Source organism: Cyprinodon tularosa, unplaced genomic scaffold (assembly GCF_016077235.1).
Source record: "Cyprinodon tularosa strain WSP-4 unplaced genomic scaffold, ASM1607723v1 ctg234, whole genome shotgun sequence".
In the NCBI taxonomy this organism is placed as follows: domain Eukaryota; kingdom Metazoa; phylum Chordata; class Actinopteri; order Cyprinodontiformes; family Cyprinodontidae; genus Cyprinodon; species Cyprinodon tularosa.
Genome location: NW_024038875.1, coordinates 677,281 through 703,226, shown reverse-complemented (window position 1 = coordinate 703,226; position 25,946 = coordinate 677,281). Strand labels below are relative to the sequence as shown.

Genomic DNA, 25,946 nt, shown 5'->3' with positions numbered 1-25,946 from the left:
CTGATAACATCACATCAGCAGAAGACTAAAATATTCCTGAAAAGCTTTACACCCTGCTTCAACGTTTTTACTGAGAAAAGCTGCAATGTGCTGATGTTTTCCATCTAAGGATAGCAACAGGGTGAAATAAAACAGTAAATATGAGCAACAAGAGAGAAGAGGCCGCTGTATACGTCGTTGGCAAGGCCAATTTCCACCAAATATTTCCTGCAAGATGCGCTCATTCTTAAACCAGCAGACTGTCACGACTCGGATCCGATTGTCTTGATTCACAAAATGGATTTTTGAAGCGAGCTGCCGATGAAAACGCCCCTCGCGCTTTTATTTCACATGATGTCTTAACGCATAAAAAACACACCCACGGAGAGAGGAAGGATTTCCACGGCTCCAAATCGCCACTCGCGGCTCAGAGCTTTAATAAGTGTTGCATTAATACTCACCGTAAATGTAAGGAGCGCCTCTCTGCAGCCCGGAGGTGATGGAGATGCTGTTGCTGTGAGGCGAGTGATGATGTGTGAGCTCTGGTGGAGTGGAGAGAGAAGCCCACGCTGTCCACGCACACTCTGTGATACACAGGGCTCCCCTCCCTCCCCTCTATTACAGAACCCATCACGAGCGCACTTTAAAGGCTATTTGGTGAACGGCTTATATGCGCAGTGGCATTTGAACGCGTCTTGGTGTAGCTGTCGCCCTGATTGGGTTCATTTCCGTGTTTGCAGCACGTTATGATGCTAAATTTATTATATATGTAAATATAAACAAGCCCGTTATCTCCAGACTTTATTGGCATCATTATTTTAATGCGTGCGCGCACAAGCGGCACGTGCGAGCTCATCCAGACTCCTGTTACCATGCCAACCACTTCCATATACTTCGGTATGCGCATATGAGAAATGTGAACCCCCCCTGAATATTTCCACGAATGTATCTGGGAATTATTGATGACATGGTGGAAACTGCTTCATCCAACCTTACAGCAACCAGCTTTCATAAAAATTATGACGCAAATCTAAATTTCATGAATAAAATCATAAATATTAATTGGATCAGTAGGTACAATTAAATGCATTATTTAAGGCGCTAGAAGAGTCTCAATATCCACACATATTGAGCACAAGAAGCTCCATAATTATATGTAAAAAGTCTGAATTATTATTTTGTGGTTCTATTGCAGGATTTCATGAACAATTCACTCATGTTTATATTATGTGGTTTCTCTTGTGTCTGTTTATCAGAAGGGAAATCCTCCAGTTTCTGAAGGCTTTTATTTGCCTGATTGGACATTTGCATTTTGTTTTAGCAGAAGACAGATTTAACAAATTCAATAGGACAAAATATCCAAAACTGATGTTCAATATTATAGTTAAAAAGAACCACCATAAGAATAATAAACCTTAATATAAAACAAGATAAGGACCCAGTGTTTACTGGGAATCTACTCCAGACATTATGAGCTTAGTATTTAATACCTGTGTTGGATTTTGAATCATATTAACCTTTAAATAATTAATATGTGGTTTTACTACTCTTGCTGAATACCCTTTCTGAGATAAAATTATAAAGTGATGCTTTTATTGTCAACGCTTTGCTTATTTCCATGACCTTGCAAACTGCAAAAACAGGTCCTGGAAATAAACTAAACTAATGCGTTTAGATTACTGGAAGAAAAACAGCCGGTCTTCACATGCATAAAGTATTAAAAAGTTAAAAGCGTAACATGATCAAAGTGGGGTGTTCAATCAATGTTTGTTTCAATCTAAGCTCTACATTATTACAAAACATTACAATAAGAGGCAAAACTTTATTTTTTCCGTGTAAATTGCGATAAATTTACTTTTTTAATTGACATAAAAAGCCAACAAATTCTGCTGTTTTATTAGTGTCCTCATAATGTAAGAAAATAAATGTTAAAGATTTTCATCTAAGAAGATCAAGAATTTTTATTATTAAGAAAATACCCCATAAACAATAGAATTGTACTAAAAATTTATTTGCCAACTTGATTTTTTCTGTACAATGACCAAAAAAAGGAAAGAAAAAAAAATAAAGATACTGAAACAACAGGAGTAACTTTGAACATTAAAAAAAAAAGCTAAACAGCAGCTGATTTATGCCGTCTAACATGGATCATGGTGCTGTTAAGGCACCCGAGGAGGGGCACCTGGGGGCCTAGGTGGCATTGGGGGGGCCCTCTGAAAACCAAAAGGAGGACGAGGAGGACCAGGAGGGGCTGCGCCGTAGCCGGGTGGAGGCATAGGAGGAGGAGGCCCTCTCATACCTGGAGGCAAATTGGGAGCAACGGAAGTCAACATTGGTTAAAAACATATTAAAGTATTCCACTAACAGGTATTGAATTGCGTGTATTGTTTGAAATAAAAAACAGCAAACAAAAAGATGAACATGGCTTTAGCTCTGATAACTTAGTATTTCCAAAAAAAGGTTCAAAAAGAATCCACTGGACTTTGTTTTCAAGTTTGAAGATGTTTAGTTTCCCATCCAGGAAGTTTTTTCAATTCAAAATGTCAGAAATAGCATTGAGTTCGAGGCTTTATAGAGTGGACATAAAACAAAGCCTTGTTTTGGATTATAGAAAACATGCAAATAAAACCAGATAAACAGGGCCACCCGTTAAGAATGGAGGTTGTTTGATTTCTTTGTCAGCCTGCAATACCCGATACCTGTTTATGTCTCTGAAAGTATAAGACACAGCTTAGTTGTGTCTGCTGTGCTTTCAGAATCATTAAAGCATCTAACCAATGCTGATCTTTGACACACATCGCTCATATTCTGTTGCCGTGATAATATTAAATATCTTTTTAGCTATGTTGCTCTTGAAATACTGAATATAATAAACGCTTCATCCAATCAGATTATTTTTCAAAGGCCCTGAAAAGATAAGTGTTAAAACCACCTTTAAAGAACCATCAGTAGTAATTTATAACAGGCCTATATTCAATCTAATATTAATAGCAAAAAAACAAATATCAATAGTGGGGATGTCCTGATCTGGTAGTGGCATCTGAACTCTAATAAAAGCAAGCTGGTAGAATCAATGCTTCTGTTTCAAGGTTTAGAGTACCATCTTTTATATCTGGGTGGATCATCTAAATACGTGGTCCTTTAATTGTCAATCATTCTAGTGATATGTTTACGTAAGGCGGTCCTACGTGCTCGTCCCATTAGCTTTCTTTTTCTGCGCATGTGCAGGAGTTTCAGGGGTATGTCTGTGGTGAGCTACGGTTTTGGAGTCATTCAAGCTCACCTTTCTGACCCCGGTTTTTTTTTTTTTTAATGGCCTAGGGTCAAAATAGAAAAAGTGCCTAGGATGTGTATAAGAAAAGAAAGGCCTCATAAGAGGCAGATATATCCCAGAATGCTTTGCGTGGAGAGCTATCATCGTAAAGCACTATGTAATTTGCTGTCACAGCAGCCTGTTGTCGCTACCAGACAGCGGCGACTGATAACAAAGATGGCGCAGGCACCACACAGTGGAGGAGGAGTTACGTGAACAACGGAGCAAAAAGCAGCAATCATCTGCCCAAACAGTCAGTGAACTGACTTCGCTATAAAGTCCAATAAATAGTCCCTGCTGTATGTGGACACAGTAAGCTTGTATGAGCTATGAGAATAGCACATTTTAAACAGGACATGCACAGGGAGAAATGGGCTTATGCATGCTCTTGCAAGCGCATTTATTTTTTAAAGTGGAGAGGGCTGATGTTTTTAAAAAATCCCCCACAATACCTTTAACGGTTATGTAGCCAAAAGAAAACTAAAATGTTTGATTGATTCTGATATCCTATAGGGGCAATGTTGATATAAATCAATACTCTAAGCCACAATATTGGTATAGCATCAAAAATGAAAGACTTTTATCGAACATCGGAAACTGGCAGGTTGGAAAGATAAAAGAAAATGTCAAGATCTTAGAAGAAACACCGCTTCTTAGAAATTATGCATATGGATAAAATAATAAATACATAAAAACTTTGCAGTTCCTCAAGGGTCCACTTTATAGCCACTTTTATTCATCTCTTACCAAGCTGACAACAAAATGTTTTATCTTTTCCTGTATGGCCACAGCACACTACAGCCATTCCACCTCAATAAGACTGTGGTAGATCTTTTATTATTATGTGGAAACCAGTTAGCGTCTCATTCAACTGTCCTTACAGTTTCAAGGTGGACACTGAAGAAAGCAATCCAGAACCAATTAACTGTTCAAATGCTTGGAAAATTTTATTGCCAATAGGATCTGCTAAAATACCCTGAAAAATGGGACTTATGTATTATATTCAATTAATAGAGCCTTTTTCCCCTCAAGCCAAACATTTAGCAGGAGAACTTTGATACAGAGCAGCAGTACTCACCCATAGGAGGTCCATAGGGCGCCCGAGGAGGCATGCCCATTGGTGGAGGTGGGGGCATATTTGGAGGAAGTGGAGCTCGCTGAGCAGATCCTGGGGGAGCAGGAGGTGGAGGCACCATGCCAGGAGGAGCAGGAGGCGGCATGGGCATCTGTGGCATACCTGTGGAACAGAATCAGATCCCATTTCTACCTTAATTTGCAGTTGCAGGAAGTCATTGTTGGTTTTCATAGCAATGATATTTCTGCTTTTCACATGCTTTCAATTTAAATTTAATCTAACAGATCCTATAAAAACCTTACATAGAAGTCTTGATTGGCAACCACAGAAGAAAGCATATCTGCATGTATGAAATGCAGCTGATTAATGTCTCATGGAATACCTGGAGGCATGTTGGCTGGGGGGAAAAGTGGTGGTCCAGACAGAGGTCCACCAGCAGACACTGGTTGAACTGGTACTGCATTTGGAGGCATAGCCATACTAGGGGGCATTGCTGGGGGCATTGTTCCAGGGGGAGGAACAGGAGGAAAAGCACCAGGAGGAGGGAGACCTGAAACCAAAAAAGTCTAAATAAATGGTAGAGAAACGTTTGGCTAAAAACGTGCAACATTTTTTTAAAGTCACAATTAAGCATATATTTTTAGTCATGGTTCATACCTGGAATGGTCATTGCTGTTCCCATCGCAGTCAGGACTGCCGGTGCAGTCACTGGTGGTGGAGCATCGGCGAACAGCTGATGTGGTCTGTCAGCCTGGGACAGGGGGTTCTGTGCAGCCAGCAGTCGCTCGGCGGCTGAACCGTGTCGCTCTCCTTTGGAATCCTTTTTAAAAGCGTAGGACACCGTGATAGGCCTATTGCAGAGGTACTGGCCATTCATGGCCTCGATGGCCGCGTCCGACGCATCAAAACTGGCAAAGTTAATGAATGCATAGCCCTTCGAGTTTCCTGTGTCTGGGTCCCGCATTATCTTCGGCGTTTGGAGAATCACACCAAAAGCACTGAAAGTGTCATAGAGAAGTTTCTCGTCTATCTCTGGGTCCAAATTTCCAATGAAGATGTTTGCACCAACATCTAGGTTTTTATTGTGTGCTGAGGCCTTATTGACCCTAATCGGTTTTCCATAGAGCTTTATCATATTCATGATTTTTATGGCATAATCAGCATCTTCTTCACTGAGGAACTCCACAAAGCCATACCCTGAGAAAAAGAAAAATAATTACTTATTGACAGAGTCAAGTAAAACACATCTTAAAAGCCAAAAATATTTCAGAGTTTCAAACTTAAAAATGCATGAAGTATGACACACAAAAAGAACTAACAACCAGCCTATGTGTTGTTTATACATTAGACCAGTCTTTTCCTATTTTTCTGTAATAAGAAAAAAATCTTGGATCCATTCATATTGGGAATTCACTGATCCTTACTTGTACTCGCATCCATAAATTTGCTCCAATACTGAAAAGATACTAGCATAAGTTTCCTTCTAACAGCAAGTTTGTAGAAACAAGGGGGAACCCTTGGTTAGATTAGTATCCAGGCTCTGGCCTGCAAGAAGAGCTTTTCTGGTTGGAAAAACTCAGGAAGCACAGCTAAAAGCAGAACTGTCTTAATGAAGAAAAACCAAAAAAATATGTTCAGCAAAGTTGTCAAGAGAAGTAAAAACGCTAAATGGACCCAAGCTACCAGATTTAAGGTAAAAATCTAATTTTCTCTGCTTAGCATATCAGAGAATCTGATTAAAACTCTGCACTACATCTAAGCTTTTATTCCGCATTCAGACTGTTACTTGGATAGGTAAAGTACTAAAATGTTAGTACTTATACTTGGGCTGGCAAAATCTTGTATTAGTGAAGCACCTTATAATATATATGCATGATTTGTGATCTTGAAGCATTGAGTGCTACAACAGATAGACAAATAATATAATATGGCAGAGTCAACTCAATTGCCCCATAGAAAATAGACTATGAGAGGCAGATAAATAAAATAAAAAAAACATTCTATAAGTGGAAGAATGTTTATTAAGTGAACTAAAGGCAGACTGGGCTCACCACGCAGAACTATACTCATAAACGTCTCTAACACTCCTTTCATGACATGTTCAGTTTTCATCTGCCTTCTCAGGTCCACTCAGATTTTCATTCAAATCGCTCTCCATTAAAATATTTACATTCTTCAGAACTTTTAATGTACACTGAAAAAAATAATAATGTGCAAATTGATACAGACCTTGATGTTGGCCAGTGACTCTGTCTTTGGGCATGTGTGTGTTGACCACAGGACCAGCCTGCAGGAAGAGCTCCCACAGTAATGGCTCTGACACCTTTTCATCCAAGCCGCCCACATACACAGTCGCATCTGAAATTTGAAAAACATTTATTTTAATTAAACACATCACAGGAGTTTTGCAAGCAACATCAAGCAGGTCTGTTTAGCTGGTGTCTTGAATAGGACTTTTCTTTCTATCAACAATAAAAGGCTCATTGTACTGAGTTCCAGGTCACAGAAAACAAATGTTTATTTTTTCTATTTCCAGTACCATAGCCTGGGGAATATACTGATCCTTTTTATCAGTCTTAAAGTAAAAATGATGTAGCGATCCTTCTAAACTTTTAAATGTTTACCCCAGCATGTTAACTTGTATGTTGTTATCTTTATTAAAAACCTCTTATGTTGCCACATTCTTAAAATTCTTTGTTTTTCTTAAATTGAAATATGTTTTCAATAACACTTTCCCTAAAAATATTCCTGATAAAATCTTGAGCAACAGTTTACATCAACTAGTAATCAAGAGTACAAAGGCGTAAGATTGTTTACCTACTAGAGCAATTGAGTTGTGCTAAAGGGTATTAAGTTGCTAGCTCTCTAAGCTACATTTAAATGCTAAAAGTAAAACAAAATTTCATCTGAAATAAAAATAAAGCCTGCGTTCTCCGACATGACAAAAATGAATGAGCACAAAAGCTAACTAGCATAAAGCTAGGCTAAAAGACTAGAAAGCTTCCATGTGTTCAAGTAAATGATTAACTGCTAAGAAAAGGGTGCTTAAAACCCCAGGAAGTTATTTTAAGACATATCAGTTTCTACATATCAATGCGAGGTTGAATAAGTCGTCAAATCCATGTCATATTTTTAAATTACCTTGATTTCTTTCCGAAATTGGTCCCGCGGCCATGTTGAATGTCCAACCGCCAGCGGAGCGTCAAACCGGAAGCGTTCCTACTTCCGCTACTGGGTCAAGGCATTTCAAAATAAAGTTATCTACAGAAAATATATGTTTTCACCGCTTTTAACGGTTTTAAATTAAGATTAAAACGTACCTAAAAACATAAACAATACAGTAAATTGCAATAACTGTGGATAGTAAAAAATAAGACAAGCTACATATTTTTTCATTTATTACATATTGATATAAATCTATAAACACAGAATACAAAAAGTTCATATAAAATAAACACAATTGGCCCTCAAAAAGCAACTTTAAAAAACAACACTGTGTATAAAACATGATCAAGCAAAACAAAATCTAAGACATCATGCATCAAACCCAACAAATCAAAGAAATGAAAAAAATAAAATGTGTTCTTTTATTTATAAAATGTGTAGCAACCCGATATCAATTAAAAAATACTTACGTATAAAAACAAAATGAATATTTTTTTTAAATGGCTTATATAATAGACAACACTTAAAGGGCATATTCTTTATAATAAACAACAGAAAGAAGAAAATTAAATCACAAACTTATTTTTTTAACAGCTTGGTGAAATACAGTTTGTTTTCATTCATAATTTCCTTTCTTTTTTTCAATAGATTACTGAAAAACCACACACTGTATATTGCTTAAGCAAACATGAAAATCTACAAGAACAAAGTCCTAATTAAACCAACACTGCGGCATATAAGGGGAACTTTGTCATATAGAGGTACATGTGTATATTGGTGGACATTTTTATTTTAAAAAAATCATTTGTAATCTAATGCAAGTAGATTAATGTGTCAAAAATAGAACATTTCTGTAAATGAAAACAGGAACAAAATTGCAAGAAGTCACTTCTTTAATTCAGAGAATCGTATATAAATAGTATTTTTATTTCTGTCTTTCTAAGTAAATCAACGTAATGATTTAGAGTTTGCAGGCCTCTGGTTCTAGTTTTAGTGATCTCATCATAATTGTTTTTAATTTAAAAAAAGTCAAATAATAAGCCCAAAGGAAATAAAAGCTGCTCTGACATTAATTCAATTCAGTCTTTCCCCTTTATGTTTTAAAAATACCATCTCCAAAAACATTAAGGTAACAAATTTCAGCTGTTGGTGATTCGGTTGGTTTTCAGCAGGAGAAAAAGTGCTTTGTTGCGTTTTTACTGTTTGCTTCCGGGCTGCATTTTCACCATTAATCAGTCAAACAATTTCTTTATTCATATGCATTCTTTCCAAGGTTAAATGTCTTCAATTTTATGCATGTAGAAATATAGTTTAGAAAAAGAACTATAGAAAGAGTTCATCATTTGCTGACTTTAAACGGTTCAGAGAACAAAATCTGCTCTGAGTATCTTCAACGATAACACCAAGATCTAAAAAAAAACATTACTCAGGTCCAAGGTGAAGTTTTGACTTTCTTTTTTCAAAGCCCAAAACATGGCAAGAAAATACTAATTTATTTGCATCTTATGAACACTGACTTTTTCAGACTCTGTATTGACGTAGAAATGGTCAATAAGAGTTTAACAAAGTAGCTTTATCAGTTATAAAGTTGATAGCACGCTATAAGTATACATTCGGCAAGTGTCAGGGTTGTAAAATCATAGACAAATGTAAAATAAACATAACAGTACAAAAAAAAAGTCTTTAACTAGACTTTCGTCTCTGTGTGAAAACAGAGCTGTCAGTCAAACGTACCCATATTGAAAATTCCTGGAATACAAATATTACTTTAAGGGTAAGTCAAAAAACTTAATTTTGGAAAAAAATGCTTCGATTAGGTGTTTTGTTTTTTTTTGTTTGTTTGTTTTTTGTGATTCAGATCACCTTTTTTCTTTAAATCTGGCTGGATTTAAACATTCAAAAAATATGTATTGTCAGGAGAGCAGGAGTTGGTTGTTTCTGGCCTCAGTTGTGTGCACAGATGAGGCATTAGAGATCAGACTGTTTGGGAACAAACAGCATTTTTCGGTGGAGTTGGAAAAGTTAGGCGTGATCAATTAGTTATGTCAAACTAGGTAAATCAAAGTCATTTTTGATGCTCCAAGTTCAAATAATTTGCTTGCTTATACCGATTCTGAATCATTAGTGACTTTTAGTAACTGATTCCATTTATACCGGATTAAATTCATGCCATCAAATCCACACCTGAATCAAATCTGTCTGCACAGTTTCCAGAACTGTGGCAATGTAAAAACCATGTGACAAGTTTTTATTTTATTTTGTTGTTTTGTTTTCCAAGGATAAATAAAGCAGAACAGCTTCCTGGGATTACTAGGCACAAAGAGTTTGATAAGTGTTTCTTTTTAAGGAATAAAAAAGGAAGCTGAATCCTGATGATCCTGGTTACAAAACATCTTAAAAAGCGATCAACACTGTTACCAGGAATCCAACTGCGTGGCGAGGGGGTTTATTTTAGTGCGATGGCAGAGTGGCTGCGTTGGCTGCGCTGAGCTGACCCACAGCTAACATCAGGATGTCCTTCTTTTCCTTGTAAAAGCGTAGCTCTCTGCCCGCCAGCCTGGCGTCCTCCAGCTCCCGCTCCGTCGAGGCCAGCTCCTGAGCGATGGTTCTCGCCATGCTCTGTTCCCGGTTCACCCAGTCGGCCGCCATCTGGGTGCGCATGTCATCATCCAAGGCCCGATGGGAATAGTGAGCCAGTACCTCCTGCAAATAAGGGTATCAAGCAGGGCTGGTCAAAGAACTGTTTACATACACATGCTATTATTGCTATTATTTGAGTGCTTTAAATTATCTATCATTTTTATTTTTCCAAAGTTTAATAAAATCTACCTCAATATTTTCACTTTTGGTTTCAGCTTTTAATTGTCCAACTGTTAGCCTATCAAGCTCTGCTGGATTAGCTCTAGCTGTGCAGCACTGATTTATCATATTCTCACCAATACTCTTGAATTTACACTAATAAACTAGACAGCACAGTTGTATCAGAAATTGTAAAGCTTATATTTCCTTTAACTTGCATGGCTTTTCTGTGGTTGATTTATTTTAAACAGGGTCAACATCAGGTGCATTCTTAGAAAGCTTATAGCTGTTTGATTAAGGCACAGTTTGGGTTATGATTACTTCTGACACTATGGTTCTTTCAATGGGTCTAGTGAAAATGCTTATTTTATGCTCCACTATTTCTCATTAATGCAGTGATTAAATGTCCATTCAGAACAATGGCAGAAGACTGCTGGTAGTTTTAAATTATGTGTGGTTCATTTGCAACCAGCTGAGGGATACTACACCAGCTTTAAATGGGGGCTTATGTACACAAACGTTTGACCCTCTGTAGATAAGACCCGCTATTTATTTTTTTTAATAACTGTACCTGTATGTTGTGTTATCATGCTAGCATGGAAACCAAACAGTTTTATTGAATCCTCAAAGCTTCTAAATAATTAATAGTATTGCTAGTTACTCATATTTCTATGTCCTCCCTGATTTTAAAATTTTTCGTTCCAGATTATGAAATAGTATTCCTTAAGTTTTTTTTTTTTAGACTCCCCTGCCTCTTTGAAGATTTTTATCGTGACCCTTTTTTATTCCAAACGGGAAAGAAAAGACTAACCCTGGAATAAAAAAACATTCATGTAGCCCGTGTTTAAATTATAATTATTCTTGTGTAAATAGAAGAAACATGACTGAGTACCTGTCGGGAACACTGTCGCTCTCTCATGGCTTTCAGGCTCCCGTTCCAGTGCAGCAGCTGAAACACGGTCATCAGCTCCTGCAGTTTAAAACATATCCAAATAGTTTCATTTTGACTCACTCAGCTTTTTTTGTTGTTTTCAAATATATATATTGTGAAACATTTATTTAATCAAGGCACTTGATCTGACATTGGAAGGAAGGAAGGAAGGAAGGAAGGTAGGAAGGAAGGAAGGAAGGAAGGAAGGAAGGAAGGAAGGAAGGAAGGAAGGAAGGAAGGAAGGAAGGAAGGAAGGAAGGAAGGAAGGAAGGAAGGAAGGAAGGAAGGAAGGAAGGAAGGAAGGAAGGAAGGAAGGAAGGAAGGAAGGAAGGAAGAACACAACATTAATAATAAACATCCCAGAGTTCAAGATATTTAAAATATCTTTGGATTTTTCTTCCCCCACCTGGAACTCCAGCATGGATTTCCCTTTGTTGGACTCTAGCATGAAGCGAAACGCCCCAATCCCTGTGTTTGGATTATCAGCCTCTTCTCTGTTTCCCTGTGAACACACAGCAACCTTTTCACTCAAGAGTTAACAGACAATGATACAAGATTAATACTAACTGATAAGAAAAAAAAAAAACTCAACAAGAAGCATTTCACTGCCTTTGTACACACAGGCCAATTTCTCTAACTCACTTTACACAACGTGAATAAGAAATAACTAATAATTAAAGTACAACAGATTTATGTTGATCTTCATAAGTGAGGAAATTTCCAAACGATAATTAGCTTTTCATGTAACTATTTCCACATCCACAGTTGGGAATATGTTAAAACTGTGGAAAAACATGGTTGGAAAAGGACCAGGAGATGTCCAGTTAAGAGAAGGCTGAAGAAAGTACAACAAAAAAACTTTTAAATCTCCCTTTGGCATCTGGGGGTCGCCAAATCTCCATTGCACTGATCTAAAGACCAACATATGGTTATGAGATGCCAGCAAGAAAAAAAAAGATTAAAAATCAGTTTTTCCATCACAAAAATACATTTCTATATTAACCCAAATGCTATAACATGCTAAAATATTCAAAAATAGTATCATGAATATGAGAAAGATCCACCTTAAGTAAGGTGGAGGGTCTATTATGCTGAGGGAATGTTTCTCTTTCTGAGAAAAGCATGACATCATCCTTACTTTGAAATAACAGAGCATATTAAAGAAACAAATCTAGTGGAAACAGCACGGTGACTAAGAAATGAACAAGTTTTTCAGATGGATAATCCAGAGCATCCAGACAACAGAACAAAAGATCGACCTAAATCAATCAGTATCTCAAGATTTGTATACCTTTTAAAATGAAGCTCAAATACTAATAGCTAAAACAAAATCATTACAATGCAGTGGTACGGACAGTACTATCATGCTTCAGTATTTATTGGAACTTACATTGAAGGAGGCCAGCGCCTCATTCACACTCTTCTCAATGAAATCATCAGTAATCCGACGGGAGGGGTGCTCATTAAAAACCGAGTTCATCAGGGCGATCTTGGCGGCGCTGCGCCTCGCCTCCGCCTTCGTTGGACAGAACTGTCAAAACAGTGAAGAAAAGACTCCGAGTCAGGGATATAACAAGAGCCAGAGATTGAGGCAGATCTCTACAGTACAGAGGAGCTTCTCCAGGATGCAGCACATTCCCAGATGTTTAATAAGAAAAAAAAAAATCCCCTTTTTAAATAATCTTAAAATGTGGTAACAAAAAGCAGATGCCGCACCTGGAAGCTTCCGAAGCAGCTGCCGCCTGGAAGGCTGACGTAGCAGACGTACGGAGGGCTGTTTGAGGGCACCATTTCATAAACCACCAGAGCTCCATTTCTCAAGTCGGCCCCTCTGGTCAGCTTCATTTGCCAGAACTCCTGCAGAGCTTCCACCACGTTCACTGAAGAGAGAGGAAGCACGACAAACGGAGCTTATTTCGGCTACAATGCAACAAGAGATGGAAGATTTTGCCAGAAAAAGACAACTTTTATTGAGCAATGTGACTTTATTTAAGTTTCTCTCCATTGTTGAGTGATGTAAGACTGGAGTTTCAATGTTCATGTCTATATTAGAAAATTTCCATCACCTGGAAACTGTTTCATGGGTGGGAAAACTTCTGTAAGAGCCACTAGTTATGTAAGTTTAGGCCTGCAGTGTAAAGCGAGAGCCGCCTGATTAAACTCTGAGCTCCGACTGTTGGGCTCCGACAGCCTGAGTCACATTAGTGGGTTTTAGATCTGCATTTCAATAGAAATCACAACTTTCCCTGTCAACAAAACTACAAACACACCATGGAGATATAAATCCCTAAACTCCTATCCAAATAATATTTTTTATGCTCCCACTGAAGCGGGCAATAAAACCTTCAGTGCGTACGCCCTCATCTTGTTGTTAGTTGGCCGTAAAATAAGGTTTATGTGCTTTCTGAGATGTTTATAGACTCTCATCCATTCTAGAAAAAAAAAATGCCTTCAGGGAGGAGTGTGGTCTCCAAATCTTTATGCAGCGTGTCCAAAACATTGCGCCAGGTTTCAAACAGAGGAAACTTCAGGAAAGGGGATGGATTCCTGCGACAGATGGTTTCCCCCCCTCCCTCCCTCCCTCCCCCATAGAGTTTGGATCCAAACATTACGGACTGAGTTTGGGATTACTGAACATGAAAGCAGAGAGTTTAAACAACTGCAGCAATTTCTTTACCAGTCCATTAATCTTTTGAACCTTTTAATAAAATCAAAGCTATACTCTAAACAACCTAAACTGCTGTAATTCATTCTGAATGACTGTTTTTTTTGCTCCAAAATAATACCTTCAAGTTTATTCCTCTAAGGTCAAACAAAGGGGAGCGCATGGTGATAAGACGCAGCCCTTTTGTCCGAGTCTTTCCTTAGGAATAAAAGAGGAAACAAACAGGAAGTGCTGCAGAAAAGCCATGACTCAGGAATGCACGCTTACAGCAGAAGTAACATAAAATGTAATATTATGCGTTTTAATCACTTGTTAAAGTCAGCTGATTTTTAATTAAAGGAGGAGTCTGTGAGCCAATCCTCTGACAGCAGCTCCATTACTTAGGTTGGAGGTATTAGGAAGCCTCAGAGGGATAGAGGAGGGACAAGGCTGTCAGTCACAGCACACAGACACAATCTTTTGGAAGTAAATCCTATTAATTCTGTGTAGAAAGGCTCAGAGTGGCTGAAGTCTAGTTTAAGGTTAAAGACATCAATTAACAATACTCATGACTTTTGGATGTGCTTGTTTTTGGAACTTAGCTGCATTTCTTGTTGTTTGTTTTGCTTTTACTAATTTCAAAACTTGTTTTCAAAGCAGATCTCAATAACTGTGATGCATTTCTTTTACCTTTTCAGTCCAGTCAGTGAATAGAACAACATCTTGGGAGGAGTGTTCTGAAACAACGAGCAAATTTGATGCAGAAAGATCTGAGATGATGGATAGTTTCAGTGCTAAACTATCCTTCATGTCCCATAATTTCCCCCTTGTGGGACAATAAGGGGATTTTTTTTTCCTAAACAACACTGGATAATTATCTGAATGACTTATAGCCCAGAGCTACATGACTTATCAGACAGGAAATCATTTTTTGGAGGAAAAAAACGCATTTTGTCGCTAAATATCTCCAGAAACCAAACCTTTATTCAGATAAGAACCCAAAAAATCTGTCTCCTTGGAAGCGAAACATCCCCTCTAACATCAGATCATGTCATGTTGTGTCCTCACACACACACACCCCCATATCCAGTCAGCCAAAATGTGTTGGCTCATATATAGAGTGGGATCTCTGGTTTCTGGACATGTTTCCTGAACATCATCTGCATTGCATTCACATTCAGATCGATGTGATTGTTCTTTTCCATCTTTCAGCAAAAATTGGCCCAAATCTTCATAACCACAATCCACTAAAACCGCCCCTGGGTCTGATTTGGCCCCAGATCTGGTGGCCTACTTCCAGCATGGGGCCAAGTTATGGAAAGAGTTGAGTTTTCTACCTGAGGAATGTAATAACAAATGTATAGCAGTTCACTGGTAGTTAGAAATCCTTTCTTTTAGATTTTTTTTTCTTTAGTCCAACTGCTTTTAATGTCCTTTCTTGTTTCTGCATCTTTTTTATTGTTTATTTTTTCTTTTACTTGCTCTGATTGTGTTTTATTTTCCTATATTCTAATCATGTAAAGCACTTTGCATTGTCTTTGTATTGAATTGTGCTATGCAAATAAATTTGCTTTGCCTTGCCTTACCTTGCCTTGTCTTGCCTAAATTATTGAATGGGAATAAATCTGATGAAGATCAGGAAAAAAGAAGGTCTGGCTTGTTTTTCCTGTGCTCTAAACTCCTGCTACTCCTCCTGAAGTGTTTTTATCTCACTGATCCTTACCTCTGCCGTAGCCCTGCGTGTGTTTGGCGAAGCTGCGGACCACCGCCTCCACCGCCTCCTTCAGAACCGCCGGGTTCCCCGGGTTGCAGTGGCCCCCGGCCCCGGGCCCCAGCCCCGCTCCCACTCCTCCATAGAGGCTGTGCAGCTGCAGCGGCGGCGGAGGAGGAGGAGGCCCCGACGAAGCGCACAGGGAAGCCGGGGAGGGCAGCAACGGCGCGACCGGGACCGTTACTCCGGGTCGGAGAGAGGAGGAGCGGAGGGTCCCCGTCGGTCCGGACCCGAAGCCAATCCCCGGCTGCAGCCTCTGAGGGCGGATACTGTCCTGGATAACGTTGGATTCCATTGTCCCCACGTAACGTCCACTCAAGTCCGGTTGAGAAGGAAGACGGAACAGATGAAACCCACCGCTGGTGCTCACCGAGGTGGGATTTAGAGCGTTTAAGGACAAAGTGTCGGCAGGGTTTCCTCAGTCAGCCCTGGAAAAAAGAAGTTAAAGGTCGCTGGATGGAGCAGGGGCGCCGCTCTGCATCCTGACTCTTTGGATTAGGCTGCTGGAGTGTCACTCAGTGCTGCGTTCACGGACAACTCCGACTTCCTGGATTCTTAAGAATTTAGTTTTCTTTATTGTTTGTATAATATAATATTCTATTTTATGTAGTCACAGTTGCCAACGACCATTTACCACGTCTTAATATCAAACCAATATATTGTAAGTAAATAAATGATTTAGTGTCATAAAATCAAAACATTTTTGAAAAGTCTAACCTTTCTTTCCTAATAAACTGATTGTACTTTCATTGGTGGCAACAAATAAGTATTTTGATTGCTTTATGTTGTTTTTACTCAAATAAATTCAAAAGTCTGTTAAGCATAAATGGCTTTATTAAGGTCAGGCCACAAGTCCTGAATTAGATTTTAAACTTTGAAGTTTGGTTTCATGCAGTGGCACGGGAAGGGGGGTGCTGTGGGGGCTGCAGCCTCCCTCGTCATAGCATCAGCCCCCCATGGTGGGGGGCTGTGGGGTAACATATTATTGTACTTAAAAACATGAAATTATTTATGTATTTATTTTTTAAAAGACTGTGTTTGATATGGGATTAAAATGACGGGCTGTGTATAAGATATAAACTAATGATTCATTATTTTAATATTTCATAAAAAACTAGGCTACTCCCCCTGAAGTGCTTCCGCCACCTTACATTCGTTTAGGCATGGGTAGCAATAGGCAGCAGAAATGTATTTCTGACTATTTCGAGGTGAGAAATGGTTTTAATTCCCCTAAACGAGAGAATAGGCTGCATATCACTAAATATTATGTCTGTATTAAGCTATTAAGTGATAAAATATGAAATTATAATTTTTTTTGTGTGTGTGTTTTTTGTTTCAGATATGAAATCATTCCCCATATCCATAGTCGAATGGACTTTCAAGATGTTCAATGCTCAGTTTAGGCTATATTTAGGCCATGTTTCATTCAAGTATTCCTGTTCCTGTTGATTGCAAGCTGTTGTTTGTTTTCAATTCAATTCAGTTTATTTATATAGCGCCAAATTCACAACACATGTCATCTCAAAGCACTTTACAGTTCAACCAGATCATCCAGTCAAATTGATACAAAGTTTTCCATCTAAGGAAAACCAGTTGATTGCATCGACTCATTGACTCAAATACAATCCCTCACACTAAGCATGCTTGTAGCGACAGTGGAGAGGAAAAACTCCCTTTTAACAGGAAGAAACCTCCAGCAGAACCAGGCTCAGTGTGAGCGGCCATCTGCCGAGGCCCACTGGGGATCAAGGAGACGGAAGCAGAGACATAAAAAGCAGCTGTAAAAGGCGGCCCCGTCCAGGAAACACACAGCCAGGCAGACGATCAATTTTGAATGATTAAAAGAGAAGATATAAAGTTTAAAATGTTCATGCTTTGTTCCGATGCATTTTAAAAGGCAGTTTTTGGCGACAAATGTAGGCCTACAATATTATGTTAAAAACGTCAGCCACAGCCCTCAACATAATGACGTCATGTGTTTTCTAACCCAGCCATCAGCCCCCCTCGCTTGAAACAGCTTCCAGCGCGCCTGGTTTCATGCAACCAAAATATATATTAAATAGTAAATTCTACCTCCTTTTTTACCTCCTCTGTAATTAATTAAACATGATAATGTAAAGAGGAAAAAAAAAGTCTTAAAAAGGCAGATATTTATCTATCATGGCCACTCAAAACTAATAGGGTCCTGGTATAGAGACTCTCTATTTGAGACATATGAGGTGAGCAATGCTTTATATGTTGTTCTAGCCCTTTCTTTAAACCTCCTGCATGAGTTGTTAAGTACTCTTGAAATAATTTTGGTTTACCAACCCACTTCTTAGAAGGTTCTGCATGGATTTATGTTTCTCCATTGATGGAAACTGGTCTACTACTAGGGCACCAAACCTGTAGTGATGGTTTTGTGATTATTTCCAGACTTCTAGTTGTTATAGGGGAATGATTTGTCACCATTTGAGACCTTTTGGCCTACTTTTGCATGCTGTCAAATAGGTTCTATTCAAGTGATTAATTGATTCCACTGGTAATGTCAGATTAATTTGGATTATTTCTTTTCATAAAAATATAGCTATTTAAAATATATATTTACTCAGATTATTTTTGTCTGTTGCAGCTACAAATGTCACACATTGGGCTCCAGTTCAGACCTAATAATCTAGAAATAACCTAATAACTTAGAAGTCAAAGAAAATGTAAGGAAACCCAGAGATCGCATCAAATAATTTACATCAATCTCTTTTATATTCAGTGCTTCTCAATAGATTCAAGAGTCCCAAATTCGCAGTAAAACGAAGTCCAGTTAGAAGTCAAAATTGGAGTGCAGAGGTTAAGTGTCAAAGGTAACACTTGATAAATCTGTTTTTGACTGGTAATGGTGTTTTATGTTGTGGATATTTTTGTTTTAAGTTTTGAAGGTACAGCAGCCATATTAACAACTGAATTCTTGGATGTTAAACATCTCTGACTTTTCAAATTAAATCAGTTAAACACAGCATATTTCACTAGTAAATTAGATCCGCCTTGAGATTTTGAACCCCACTGAGGTTTATAGTTTTTGATACCATTGCCAATCTGACCTTACAGCAGATAAACATGGAGCTTAGTATTTATATGTAGACGTCCGTTTTCTAAGTGCCCTGTCACTTAAATATGTTCAAAACATTTTTTTTTTGTACACAGCTGTTTGTTTTTTAGATTGATTCTTACAACCAATATCCAAGGTAGAAACGATTATTTCCCATATTGAACTGTTCTTTATTTCCAATGCTTTCTGCAAGCCCTGAACGCAGCACTGGAGAGTCAGAGAAAAATCTGTGGCCACGAAATCTGAGCCTCCCCCTGTTCTCTTGTGGCAGCAACTGTGAACAACCTACAATGTGGTTTTGCAGCTCAGGCTCTGCTGCCTAAAGCATGTGATTAAACTTGGAAGCAAAGCAACATAGTTTGCCTGATAAGAGAAGGGGGGGGGGGGAATCAACAATAGGCTGCATTTTAAAACAAGTAAAATGCAATCCTTGTCTAAAGCACCTGGGTGTAACTTATCTTGTGGACCACCTACTTGAAGAGGAAACAGGATCTCCTCTTGAACCTCAGTTAAAAAAAAGGAAAAACCTTTCTGGATCGTGTGTAATTTTTCAGCCTCTCAGCGGTTTGGAAAGAGGCAAGAGGAGGAATAAAAGCTGAATGATGAAATCTCATCTTAAATGAGATGGGTAGATTTCAAAATATCTCACAAATACAATACATGAAACATGATGTGCATTTGTATTCAGCTCCCTTCAATATGAAGGTTCAGAAGAAAAGAAAGAAAACTGCAAATTATTTAAAACTTTGCTGTTCTGAGAGTTTTGTTGGAGAATATTACTACTCTTTAAAGTTTAGGTCTCTTTAAAGTGTCTCTTTAAAGTATCTCTTAGACCTACAGACTTAGTGGTAATTGGCCCAGTCAAAGCCTGAAAGAATCTGTTATAAATGTTGTTACAGATTTGCAGAACTGGTAGAAATTTATTCCATAAGGCAAACAATATATATATCGACTGTCGGATACATATGCCACAAAATAACAGTTTTTTACACAAATGAATGAAAACAATTTCCTTTTTTTTATCCAAAATTATGCACTGATTAAATAATATTTAAAAGACATCCTGCTTAAGTAATTTTTTTTCTCACAAATTGTAAAAATAGTTCAGAGATTTGCATATTTTTACAGTATATTGTATCGTTTAAGCAGTGTTTAATTCATAAAAGAGAATTTTAGCTAGACTTTTAACTCCTTTGGAGATAAAGATAATGCATGTCAGCTGTTGTTTTCAATTATCCACTAAACATAATCTCTGGAAAACAGAACAAACTTTTCATGAAAAATAGATCTGTTTTTGCAGAAGATATCTGAACTTATCAAGACGTGATAAACTTGAATGAATTTTATGTTTTGGTAAGTAACCCCACATCAAACATGTTGTACAAAGCTTCAAATCAGTTCAAGGCCTGATTTTTACATCTTATCATCAGTATGATACCAGCATCTCAACTGATATTATACAACGGAAAACTCTTGCAGTGCTCTTTTTTTCTGGTCTGACCACATCTTCCTGCAAACACATTTATGGTTTAATCAGGTCAAGGCCGCCTCACATGCCTTGCATTACAAATGAGGAGATCTTTCTGTCCGGAGCTCCTTAGGAACTAATGTTTTCAAGAGACAAAAAGAGCCGGAGCCTTTTCTACTTCCAGCAAAATAGTCAGTCAGGCAGCAGGAGTGGTGGCAAACAGCCCCCCAGACCAGATGAATAATATCAGGCTGAAAACATGTTCCTTGTTCCCACATCTGGTTTCCATCAAAGCAGAAATCAGATTCTTAAAACCACGGCAAATGTTTTTCTCCTGCAGAAGAATAGAAGCTCAAGTTGGTTTGGGTTTTTTAGGCAGTTTGTGTTATATGGCCTTGTATTAAATATTTAAGCTGAATATATCAGTGGAATTTTATGTATATCTGGTTTGGAGAAGAGCTGAGCAGCAATTTTTTAACACCGATTATAAGGATGTAAAGGTAGCAATAACCCTTGTGTGGAGTGGATATTTACATTAGCATGCATGGAATTAGTATTCTCTAAAACAATCTGGGAAGCAAAGAGAATTATGTAATTTCTCCGGATGACTTTGGGATGTTATTTAATTATGATTAAGTTCAATGGTAGTATTTTAAAACTATGCTTTAAAAACAACACTTTTTTGTGAGATTATCGCAAGTGCATAATCAAAAGAAATGAACAGACATCAGAATGAGGATTCTAGTTCATTCTGAACTAAAACACCCTGATGGCTGCAGCACTCATCTGTTTAAACAAATACAAGCAAGTATAAACAGCATAGGAATGTTCAATCAGTTTACCATACAGGAGGGTGACGGCTTCTGTTTTTTTTTTAGAGCAAAATGTATGAATCAACCCAAGAGCAGAAGGAAAAGACCTTCCATAGTACTCAGGGACAAAAAGCCAACATTTTTGGAGATAAGAGGAACTTACTGACGTCAGCAGTATTCAATCAAGTGTTAAAACATTTGTGTTTTAAATTGGCTGCATTAGGGAATGCTGAACCCCTCTAAATACACTCACTAAGTTATGGATCAAAATGTATTAAATTAGGCTTTTCTAAGTTCCCGTAGCAGCTAACTGTTATATTAAGTTAATATTCAATCAGAATTTGATTTTTTTGTTGTTGTTTTTTTAATTAGGCTGTTAACACTTTAAAGCCGTTCTTCAAAACCTTGACTTACACAATCAGACAAATCTAGCAAAGAGAGAATGTATAAAAAAATATACAGAAATGCTTCATGAATTAACATTGATTCAAATAAATGATCAAATTTAACTTATACAAAATGTATGTTTTTTATTTCACTTCTCAGAAAGTTCAAAGACAACTCTAATTTATTTATTTTTTTTCTGTCAATTATTAAGGGTATAAAGGGTTAACTATAGCAACGCTATAAAACAAATTTTTGTCCTGTTATTTTTGATGCTCTTTATGCAAAGACAGAGAAGCAGCATTTTTATCCTTTGCTCCGATTATACGGAACAATATCCCAAAAGACTGAAAAACCCTGAGATCTTTTAAGTCAAAGTTAAAAACCCATTTGTTTAGAACTGCCTTGTTAAAATAAAGGTTCAACTAAAACTAATTTATCATTAGTTTAAGTTTGTGGTCCAACTGTTTTATTTGGTTTACTACCTGCTTTTTCATGTTTTTCTCTTTACTTGCTTTTATTTTGCTTCTGTTTTATAGTTTGTGTAAAGCAATTGTAAATGCCTTTGCACCGAATTGTGCTATATAAATAAACTTGCCTTGCCTTACAAAGTATGGCATTGAAAAAAATTATATATAGTTCTCCGCAAAAATTGTTCCCCTTTTATTCATAAGCAGTGCTGACATTTTTAACCATTTACGCCTTGTGTAGTAGTTCAATTCTCTCACTATTTACATACTATAATGCTTTCTGAATATATATACATATATATATATATATATATATATATATATATATATATATATATATATATATCCCTATAATGTCTCATTTAATTCATTGTAATTATAATTTCTTAATTTTATATGCATAATGTCCAATCCTGATTCCTTTCACTGTAGATAACAGTTAACTAGCATGAAACATTATGAACCTTAACATATAAAAATACATACTCCATACTCCTATAGTCATAAGAGTAATACAAATCGATGTGAAGTTTTTAGTCAGCTTATTTTAAAACATGAAGATCAGTCGATCCCAAAAAGAAGTATGACGTCTGGACAGTAAAAGCTTACAGTATTTTAGCTCATGTATTTTTCCAGCATACTCTGAAATTAGGAAATATAATATCAACTGTAACATTACAGAACATTTTAAGCAATGTGGATAAACAAAAACAAGGGAACTAACAGCCTTTTAAATATTGAAATAAAATAAAACTACACAAATGCAATGAAATAAAAAGGATGCAATTCCTGGTGAGGAACTAGTTGGGGGAAAACTAAATTATGGCTAAGATGATTCTGCACAACATTATGAGGCATTTTGAAGGAGGTTTATTTTTAACTTTAGAAGCGGGAATGAACAGCATGGTGTGATGCTCCTGCTTAGGCGTTTGAATCTAAGTTGGTCATATTAGAAAAACAACTTCACACAGACAGAAAATCCCAGAGGTGGAAGTGTCATAGAGAATATTAGACCATCCGTAAAAATGCTTAAACCCAAAAACAATCTTGGTTCTCAGGTAGAATACACATTTTGTTCTTATGGTTTATTAAGTAAAGCAAAATATTTACTCTTATTCTACCTGCTATTAAGTTTCTTTACTTTCTAGAGAAAAGAAAAAAAAAAGAAAGCAGAAAACGATATGTAAATATTTCTGAATAAAAACTGATTTCGTTCATAAGGGGCCCTTATCTGTTCGAATTTGTAAATATAAAAACGTATTCTAGCTGTTAAATGAAACAAGGTTTTTAGTTTATTAATAATCTATTTAACATCCTGACAGGCATCTCATTTTAAACCAGCGTATCATATGTTTCCTGCCAAATCTTTACACCAAACAGAACCTTCAAAATCAAAGAAACTAAATAAGATCAAGACATTCTGCCTCTTATCTATTATCAGATTGATGAAGCATAACATCCTGGAAACAGGTCCTTGATGTCTGTGTGCTGATATTCTCACTGATGATTCTGGGTTCAGTTTAATCTATATAATAAGACTCATGCAGAATGTCGGTGAGTAAGTACAGGGACTGCTGGACCTTGGTTCAGTTTGACACTGCTAACAGACACTACACACAGTGAGTACCCTGTTTCCTCTTTATCTAATCCAGTCAGCTTCAGATGACCATGGACCTGCATCATCAGGCCGGCCTATAAGAGGTGTGAGGGTCCAGCACAGAGGCACCATCTGCTCCAAAAACCACCATCTGCAAAACAGGTGAGTCCTACTCTCTCTTAGAGGAAAAAAAAAAAAAAAGCACTTTCTGTTTAAACTTTGTGCCAAAGATACAGATTATTTTTATTTTCATAGGAGTAATGAGGATTAAAATTGCTTGTTTTTTTTTGTAAGGTGGGACATTTTTACCTCACCTTAGATATACAAGAGAAAAAAGTTTTTTCTCTGCAGGTTTAATGCAGGAAGTGCATTTATATATAGTATAGTTTGTGCCGTGTTTTTTGTTGTTGAATTCTTAGGACCAATTCATAAATAGCTTCAATAAAACTTGAAATCCAAGAACCTCTGCAAATAAAAATAAAAAATCTATACCTAAAAACCCTAATTTTATGGCTGAGTGGCTCTATATGATCAGTTAATTATGTTTGCTAGTCTAAGTACAATACGTCTTGAAATATTTATCTTATGGCCCTGAGGAAAGAAGCCTGGTGGACATTTCCAGGAAAGTATTACCAGTGACTCATCTCATTAAGCTCCAAGAAGCTTTTCCTCACATAGGCTCTGCTGAGGGTTCAAAATTCAGTTTATTACATGCTCTGAAAATGAAGCATGATATTACAAAATACAGCTGCAAGCACTTAAATAATTTTTTATATGTTAAATCCCAAAGAATAAGATTTTGTCTTACTTTTTTCAATATAGAAGTTTTCAAAAATTTCCTGAGTACCTGGTAGAAAAGGTATTTACATTGTATGACTTAGACTGAAACTGGGATGTCCTTCCACAAGCTTCTCATCGCAGTTTGCCAGGTTTTTTCGCCCATTCCACCTGACAGAAAAGATGTACAGTTGGGTCTGTCAACAACCATCTACAGTCATTTTGTTTCAGGCCCATAACTTCCTGACTGATGCCATTAGACGTTGATTGAATTTTGTGTTCTTTTATTTTGTGAAGCTCACCCGTCTCTCCAACAGGAAAACACCATAATGTGTTCTGGGCTTGTAAACCTCGCCCATTTTCATCTAAATGGAACAATGGTCATTATGGTTAAACTCTTTAATTTTAGTTTCTTTAGAAAGCAAGATATTTCTCCATAATTATGTTCTTTTTCACCAATTGTTAAAATATCTGGGACACAGGACCAGTCCCACAGAACATTTTGTTAGTTGAACATATCATGGGTTTTAATAAAGTTAATGATAGTTTAAATAGATGCCTTCTTAGACTAATGAACATCCAGAATTCCTCAGATATCTCATTTGTTTGAACTTTCCATTACGCAATTGTTTGTTGTGAGCCACCAATAATGATAAATGTATTAGAAGCTTCCTAGATTAGGCAAGGTTGTAATCATTGTTTTGTTTTATTCTAGGTCTATTCAAGTCAGCAGCCATGAAACTGTTCCATATTGCACTTCTTGTTCTTGCCCTCACCTATGGTAAAATAAGTTTTATATTCAGAAATTCACTTGATTTCTACCTGTACTGTCACTTTTTATAGAAAAAAAAATAATCTTCCACTAAATATACTTTTATCAAAAGGTATGGTTTATATAAATAATCAACCTACCTTTGATAAAAGTGTGTTTAGAGAAAGGAAAGGCCAATGTGAAGAAATAATTTTTGGAAATACTGAATTGACCCTTTCTAACAATTCTTTTAAAAGTAAGTTGGGATATTAAATCCTGATTGTTTGATTTTAAAACCACAGGAACCTCTGCCTATAATGGAGGCCTTCAAATGAGCGACTACCTTGAAAACATAAAAGCTAAAATCGCTGTGGGCAACGAAGAGATGAAGGACAAGGCTCAGTGAGTGAAAAGCAACCACCAGCATCAGATTCATACTAAATAGTGAACACATTTGCTGCATAGCAACTTGCTTTCCTTTGACTATTTCATTTATCGTGTTCGGTCATAGTGATTCTTAATTCACAAACTTTGTGTGATATTTTCAGGTCGTTCCTTGAGGAGAGGCAGAGTGAGCTTGAGCCCCTGGCCGCTGATATCCAGAATAAGATGAAGGAGCTTCAGTCAGCAGTCACACACATGGAGGATCAGATCAAACCTCTAACTGAGCAAATGCAGCCATTATTGTCCAATCTGAAGCAGATGCTGGATGACCTCAAGCACAGTGTGGTTGTGAACATCAAGACCAGCAGGAAATAACCCAACCAGTCATTTCTAGGCATCTATATTATGTTGAATTGCTTTTAACCCAAACCAGAAACATGTTCATATCCCATTGACACATTTGAAAATAAAACATTTTTTAAGACTAGACAAAATGGCACAACTGAAAGATGTTTAAGTTTTAAATGAATTCAAATCCGATTTG

The 25,946-nt window shown here is 37.2% G+C and overlaps 4 protein-coding genes across 4 annotated transcripts in view; 1 reads left to right on the top strand and 3 right to left on the bottom strand.

The window, feature by feature from the left end:
• LOC119784822 (synaptic vesicle glycoprotein 2A-like) overlaps positions 1-603 on the bottom strand; it is a 29,993-nt gene extending 29,390 nt beyond the window's left edge. The window contains exon 1 of the mRNA XM_038287063.1: positions 441-603. The gene's annotated coding sequence lies outside the window, so the exon portion shown is untranslated. The remainder of the gene's footprint in view (positions 1-440) is intronic.
• A 1,369-nt stretch (positions 604-1,972) lies between these two features.
• sf3b4 (splicing factor 3b, subunit 4) lies at positions 1,973-7,647 on the bottom strand. The gene is made up of 6 exons (XM_038287038.1): positions 7,509-7,647; positions 6,597-6,725; positions 5,025-5,564; positions 4,750-4,917; positions 4,371-4,529; positions 1,973-2,278 (listed from the first exon to the last, which is right to left on the bottom strand). Exons 1-6 carry the CDS (start codon positions 7,540-7,542, stop codon positions 2,139-2,141), a joined length of 1,170 nt encoding a protein of 389 aa, XP_038142966.1. The 5' UTR covers positions 7,543-7,647; the 3' UTR covers positions 1,973-2,138.
• Positions 7,648-7,748: 101 nt separating this feature from the next.
• Positions 7,749-16,201, bottom strand: lix1l (limb and CNS expressed 1 like). The gene is made up of 6 exons (XM_038287073.1): positions 15,630-16,201; positions 12,979-13,142; positions 12,653-12,793; positions 11,669-11,764; positions 11,224-11,301; positions 7,749-10,235 (listed from the first exon to the last, which is right to left on the bottom strand). The coding sequence occupies exons 1-6, from the start codon at positions 15,970-15,972 to the stop codon at positions 9,984-9,986; spliced, it is 1,074 nt and encodes a 357-aa protein (XP_038143001.1). The 5' UTR covers positions 15,973-16,201; the 3' UTR covers positions 7,749-9,983.
• Positions 16,202-23,503: 7,302 nt separating this feature from the next.
• On the top strand, positions 23,504-25,891 carry LOC119784826 (type-4 ice-structuring protein-like). Its single transcript, XM_038287070.1, has 4 exons — positions 23,504-23,652; positions 24,983-25,048; positions 25,321-25,420; positions 25,567-25,891. Exons 2-4 carry the CDS (start codon positions 25,003-25,005, stop codon positions 25,775-25,777), a joined length of 357 nt encoding a protein of 118 aa, XP_038142998.1. The 5' UTR covers positions 23,504-23,652; positions 24,983-25,002; the 3' UTR covers positions 25,778-25,891.
• The last annotated feature ends 55 nt before the right edge of the window (positions 25,892-25,946 follow it).